Source organism: Coregonus lavaretus (genome assembly GCF_964263955.1).
Source record: "Coregonus lavaretus genome assembly, chromosome: 15".
NCBI lineage: Eukaryota > Metazoa > Chordata > Actinopteri > Salmoniformes > Salmonidae > Coregonus > Coregonus lavaretus.
Genome location: NC_140002.1, coordinates 40,369,691 through 40,376,552, shown reverse-complemented (window position 1 = coordinate 40,376,552; position 6,862 = coordinate 40,369,691). Strand labels below are relative to the sequence as shown.

Below are 6,862 nucleotides of genomic sequence, written 5' to 3'. Positions count from 1 at the left end.
CATTCAGGTAGGGTTTAAAGGTCACAAAGACACTGTCAACACTAGAAACCAGAGCTAGCTCACTACCCATCTCTCACACACACACACCCACTCACACAGACACACTTACCCATATGCACGCACACAGACCAGGACTGTCTATGTTGAAAATATCCAATTATAAAACCATTCCTAACTGGGACACTGCACTTCTTGTATTAGTGTGGGGAATTAAGAGCAGGACTTAATGGCAGATTTTAGCAGAAAGACCCTATTTTAAGTGTGGGTTTGCTGGGGCAGTTGGAGAGGGCATTTATTGTTTTACATTGGAGGAAGGGTCAGAGTTCAGAGGGGTCATCCTATCATTGTTTATCTCTGTGACACACTTCCTCTGAAACAGCCGAGCATAGGGCACAGGAGGGCCATGGGACCTGGGAATGACTCATCAATAACACAGATAATCAAAACACATACATTAGTTTGAAAGCTTTGAAAAACCAGACACCCAGAGGAAGTTGAGTAAGCCTGTGGTGAGCTCTCTCGGGGCTGTTCTGACTGCTCTGAGGCTGTGGCTCTGAGGCTGTGGCTCTGAGGCTGTGGCTCTGGGGCTGTGGCTCTGAGGCTGTGGCTCTGGGGCTGTGGCTCTGAGGCTGTGGCTCTGGGGCTGTGGCTCTGGGAGCTCTGAGGCTGTGGCTCTGGGGCTGTGGCTCTGGGGCTGTGGCTCTGGGGCTGTGGCTCTGAGGCTGTGGCTCTGGGGCTGTGGCTCTGGGGCTGTGGCTCTGGGGCTGTGGCTCTGGGGCTGTGGCTCTGAGGCTGTGGCTCTGAGGCTGTGGCTCTGGGGCTGTGGCTCTGGGGCTGTGGCTCTGGGGCTGTGGCTCTGGGGCTGTGGCTCTGGGGCTGTGGCTCTGGGAGCTCTGAGGCTGTGGCTCTGGGGCTGTGGCTCTGGGAGCTCTGAGGCTGTGGCTCTGGGGCTGTGGCTCTGGGGCTGTGGCTCTGGGGCTGTGGCTCTGAGGCTGTGGCTCTGAGGCTGTGGCTCTGGGGCTGTGGCTCTGGGGCTGTGGCTCTGGGGCTGTGGCTCTGGGGCTGTGGCTCTGAGGCTGTGGCTCTGGGGCTGTGGCTCTGGGGCTGTGGCTCTGAGGCTGTGGCTCTGAGGCTGTGGCTCTGGGGCTGTGGCTCTGGGGCTGTGGCTCTGGGGCTGTGGCTCTGGGGCTGTGGCTCTGAGGCTGTGGCTCTGGGGCTGTGGCTCTGAGGCTGTGGCTCTGGGGCTGTGGCTCTGAGGCTGTGGCTCTGGGGCTGTGGCTCTGAGGCTGTGGCTCTGAGGCTGTGGCTCTGGGGCTGTGGCTCTGGGGCTGTGGACGTGCTGTTAACAGGGTAGTAGCAGGGGCAGGGTGAGAGCAGAGTAGGGACTACTCCAGTGGACTGAAGGCTGAGGAGCAGAGGGGAGAACACACAGCTGAGTGTCAGAGAACAGAGTAAAGGACAGGCTGAGAGCTTTCAGGGGTATGGGCTGTCCCTCTTAAGGAAGAAGGAGAGGAATGTTCGCGAGGGAGCTAAGCTGAAAGGGGTGAGGGTGAGGAGGAGGGATGTAAGCTCAATTCCCAAACCACAACCCCCCCTCTCACTCCCTCACTGTGGAGAAGGTCACAGTATCTGTGGGGAGGAATGTTTGAAACAAGAGCTGCCAAGGAAACGGATCACCTTAAAACGATTACAGGAGTATGGATAATATACTGTAGGTGGACGTGCATATGCATGAGTGCGTGTGCACTCAGTTTTTGGGACGCTTCACTTAGAATGCATGAGTGTGCATGCATTTACATGTGTTTTTCATTCTGTATTCGTGTGTGTATGCATTAATGTATGTGCATTTGAGAGCTCTAGAGGGACTGTGTGTAATGTGTTGTTATTATAAGCTCAGTTGGCTGTTAAAAGAAGAGGAGTCTAGATGATAAACACTGGTGTGTGTCTTTATTGTGACTGAATACAGATTACACACAGAAAGGATGGGCGAATCAAACCATACTTATCTATACATTATTTTAAAAGGAAACTTTATAAAAGAGGGGTTCCCGTTTTTATAACAGATCCTCAATGTGAAGACCACATTTCCCACTATCCTTTAGTTAACAAGGAACCACACAATCTCCCCAAACATGTGAAACTGGTGGCATCGGAAGAGACTTCTGTATGGCAGATCTAACTATATAACCCAGGGAGGGCTTTATGCTTTATAGAACAGGCATTTTGATATCAGTCCACATAGAAGATCAAATGGCACTCGAGCAAGACAAAAAACTGACCACCTATAATATCAACCAAATAATGAGAGGACAGAGTGGTGTTTCTCCTGGTCAAAGTCCCAAGTAGAAAAGGCTTGAACAATGTTCTCTTGGTCCCTGTATCCACGGTCAGGGTCCACCTTCAGTCTGAGTGTGTGGAAGTGAGCTGCCCAGTCCAGCAGCAACAGGAAGTGGAAATGCCAGCCAGCCATACTCCAAGAGAAACACAGGAAGTACTGTAGCTGCTGAGAGGAGGGGTGGAGTGAGACAGAGAACTGACTAAAAACCCAACTTCTGTCTGTTCAATATATAAAAGTGCTGATATGTCTCAGTCCTGCTCTCCTCCTACACGGCTGACCCAGGAGGGTCACACACTGTCACTGAAGAAGATGAGGAAATGAAGGATTGTATGACTACAGTCTGTTCTGGTCCAAATGCCTACATTACCCATAACACCATAACACCTGAGGAAAGGCGAGGCCATTTTGAAACCAAAGGAAAAAGTGAGGCCGATTCGATAAGAGTCCAAACACACATTTTCCGGTCCGCTGAAAAAGGTGTCATCCACATCATCGTATAATTCCCATGGATTAATAATCCAAGACACAAATTAGTGAAAGTGTCACCATGTTGCAGTAGCGTAGTCTGCCACTGGCTAGTTCACATTCTTCATCATGAAATACACCAATAGATCATCTTTAGTCCATAGCACTGATCTGTGCCTCCACTAGTATCACCAGTTTGTTTAGGATCACAGATAAACATTCAAGCAGTGAAGCAGTGGCGGTATAGTGAGGGTGAACTGGCCAGAGAGGCAGTCAGAGAGGCTCCAGCAGCCCATCAAAAGGGGACGATCACGCTCTCCCAGAAGTTTGGTTGGTGCGTAAAACCCAGAACTTCAGATAAGCAAAAAAGTGTGTTAAAGATGTCGCATAAAGCTTACTTCAGTTTTCGAATTTTCTATTATTTTCACTGCATCAAGGATAGCGTACAGCAGCCTCCTACCAGTCCTCAGCCTGACTGATCACTTGACTGGTCAGTAAGGACAGGTTGGTCAGGTTGTAGGGAAGGTCATCTATAATTAGTTCATTTTGAGGCGCTGTCACTACGCCCAGTCACTGATGGACTTCCTGTCTAAGAAGGGGCCGGCTGGTGCCAGGGTCAGGGACTGTGTGGTTGTAGCAGGGTGCTGCCTGGATCCATGGGTGTGCGATGTACTGTGTGCGTGCTGGTGTCTGTGTTGGGTGATGGTCAGAGGTCAGGGGTCAAGATGAGTTGTGCCGGGGTTAGAAGCGTACGGTTCCAGGGCTCTTGGTCATGGTCAGAGTTTGGATGCTGGACAGGATCTTCCTCTGGTGTCCAGCCAGGGTCACTCCCAGACGCAGCAGGTCCCTGAGGAGAAGGACATACTGTTAGATAAACAGACAGACAGAAAGACTGACAGACAGACAGACCGACAGACAGTCTGAGTGACTGACAGATAGGCAGACAGAGACATAGAGCTATAGTCGTAGAGTGTGACTCAACTTTAAGAGGTTTGAAAGTCAGAGAGACACACAGAGACAGGACAGCCAGCCACATTGTTGTAGGTGTGAAATGTGAACTCACTCAGCAGTGATCTGGGCCAGTAGGTCAACAGAGGTGAATCCAGCCTGGAGGAAGCTGTCCTCATAGCGCTCCATCTTGATGGCCTTCAGCCACTCCCCTACGGAGCCACACGCTGAGGGGGCCGGGGGGGCCCGCTGGTCCAGTAGGGGGTGGGACGGCCTGGGGACAGGGGACACACACAGGGACACGTCACACATACACACTCTCTGTCACCAGCACACCAGTGGCCTCACAGGCATGTACCCTTGAGGGACAGGCATGGCCACAGAATGGGGATGGGATCTAAGGCTGCATGAGTGACAGGAAACAACAATGGCTGTTGGCGGGGAGGGGGTGTGGCCCAAGCTGTGAGTGACAGGTTAGTATTTGGGGTGGGATAGGGGGAGAGGATGGGCACAGTTAGAGTGTGACAGGTCACAGCAGGACAGAGGAGGGACAGTAGGAGATTAATGTAGGCTGACTCTCTGACAGACAGGAAGCAATGGAATAAAGACTGGGTTCTATTAGGGGACACTATATACTCTCCAGCTGGTTAGACAGTCATTTCCTTGTCTTTACCTCATGCTGTGTTTAAACCCACACTGGCCTTCTCTGACTCTCCACACACCCTCCCAACCCAACCCCTTGCCTAGAGATCTGTGCCCACTCACCCTGCACCCTCCTGGGCCACGATCTTCAGCGAGGCGGGGTTGCGGATCAGCTTGTCCAGGGCGCTGACGATGGCGGCGAAGCGAGGGCGGGCCGAGCGCTCCTTCTGCCAGCAGTCCAGCATCAGCTGGTGGAGGTGGGTGGGGCAATCAGGGGGCGGGGGTAGGCGGTAGTCCTGCTCTATGGCGTTGATCACATCCTGGTTGCTCATGTCCCAGTAGGGCCTCTCTCCGAAGGACATGACCTCCCACATGACGATGCCGTAGCTCCAGGCGTCGGAGGCTGAGGTGAACTTCCTGAAGGCGATGGCCTCTGGGGCGGTCCAGCGGATGGGGATCTTACCACCCTGATAGAAAAAAGGAGGAGAGTCAACAACCACACACCATAACCATATGCACTATGGGATTGGTGTTGAGGAAGAACGAGGTGCAGTAGTCTCACCAGAGAGCTGGTGTAGGTGGGGTCTGAGGAGTTCTCCTGGAGGAAGCGGGACAGGCCAAAGTCAGACACCTTACACACCAGGTTGCTGTTGACCAGGATGTTGCGCGCGGCTAGGTCTCTGTGGACATAGCTCATCTCAGACAGATACTTCATGCCTGACGCGATGCCACGCAGCATGCCCACCAGCTGGATGGGAGTGAACTGACCATCGTTCAACTACAGAGGAGAGATGGAAAAGTTAGAATTGAGAACAAGTGGAGTGTGTGTGAGTTTGCGTTTGTGTGTAATAATAATAATAATTTGGTAGGTGCTTATATTTGTCCTGTGTGTATTTTACCAAAAAAAAAAAAATGGTGAACTAATACTCCCACTTGAGTTTTCCCCCTTTACTAGGTCTGACTTTTCTGATATCTACTTTATTGAGGAAAAATGAAATGACTATGACTGTGATATGTGGTTGTCTCACCTAGCTATCTTAAGATGAATGCAGTAACTGTAAGTCGCTCTGGATAAGAGTGTCTGCTAAATGACTCAAATGTAAATGTAAAATGTAAATGTGTTTTTTTGCATATCCCAACTCCCCCTGAGACACCCCCGGAGAGTGGGGTCACAGCCAGGGTGTGTGTGTGTGTGTGTGTGTGTGTGTGTGTGTGTGTGTGTGTGTGTGTGTGTGTGTGTGTGTGTGTGTGTGTGTGTGTGTGTGTGTGAAGGACTCTCGGAGAGACAAAATAACAGAACAATAGATAGACTGACCCTAAGGAAGGAGTCAAGTGCTCCGTTCTCCATGAACTCAGTGAGGATCATGACGGGACAGGAAGCAGTGATGATGCCCTCCAGGTGGATGATGTTGGGGTGCTGGAACTGGCCCATGATGCTAGCCTCCGACAGGAAGTCCCGCCTCTGCTTGTCTGTGTAGCCACCCTTTAGGGTCTTGATGGCTACGTAGTTCTCCTTCTTCCCTGGAACCTTCAGCCTCCCCCGACACACCTCCCCAAACTCCCCTAGAGACAAGCCAGGGAAATACCCATTAATACAAACATGATACTACATCACCATACCAACCGATTTGTTAACAGGCAGCAATAAATAACATGACATAGAGAAAGAGATAGAGAGAGACCCACCGGCACCAATGACCTCCTCGATTTTGACAAAGGAAACATCGATCTCCTTGGCAAACTCCCGTACGGCCTCGTTAGGGTCCTCGTAGGTGAAGGGGTCAATATAGACCTTGACTCCTGAGGAGAGGAGGGAGATAGAGGGAGGGTAGGGGGAATTAAACGACGAACCAGCAAATGTAACAGACAGACTAAAATATGAAAAACTGCATATTGTATGTATGTGTGTGTGTGTGTGTGTGTGTGTGTGTACTCACCTTGGCCCAGGAGGTACTGGCCATTTTTGTCACTCAGCTCTGGGTCCTTCATTCTGCTGTGTCTGCTACAGAGAAGAACAGCGTGTGGGAGAGAAAGGAGGGAGAGGGGGGACGAGAGAAAGGGTCGAGAGAGAGAAAGAGCGATAGAGGGAGAGAGGGGAAGAAAGAGGTTGTTAGTCCAGTGACATAACACCTTCTCTAGTCTCTCTCTGAGTGTTTTTTAGTGTCACAAACAAGCTCATTGAGTCTCTCCCTGTCTCAGAAACAATACATGACTGGTAGATGAAGTAATGCTTTGACCCTGGGCCCTCTACTGTTCTGCTCATTTAGGAGCCAATCTGCTCTGTGTCTGGGTCTGCTGTGCTGGAGGGCTCCATTAGTGAGACTTCCTTTGGCCCAGGCCCATCCCAGTAGGACTGTACAGCCCTGTAGCTACTGGACCCCTGCTTCTCTCTCTCTTTCTCTCTCTCCATCTCTCTCTCTCTCTCTCTCTACCTCTCTCTCCCTCTCTCTCTCTCCATCTCTCTCTCTC

At 51.2% G+C, this 6,862-nt stretch overlaps 1 protein-coding gene across 1 annotated transcript in view; it reads right to left on the bottom strand.

Annotated features, from left to right (window-relative positions):
• Positions 1–1,926: 1,926 nt before the first annotated feature.
• Positions 1,927–6,862, bottom strand: part of LOC311142885 (ephrin type-B receptor 4a-like) — a gene marked incomplete at its 5' end in the record, with an annotated part of 32,577 nt that continues 27,641 nt past the window's right edge. The window contains 7 exon segments of the mRNA XM_084178598.1: positions 1,927–3,650; positions 3,867–4,025; positions 4,517–4,860; positions 4,956–5,171; positions 5,709–5,956; positions 6,080–6,193; positions 6,331–6,395. Of these exon segments, the coding sequence (XP_084034724.1) occupies positions 3,545–3,650; positions 3,867–4,025; positions 4,517–4,860; positions 4,956–5,171; positions 5,709–5,956; positions 6,080–6,193; positions 6,331–6,395 (1,252 nt within the window). The 3' untranslated portion in view covers positions 1,927–3,544.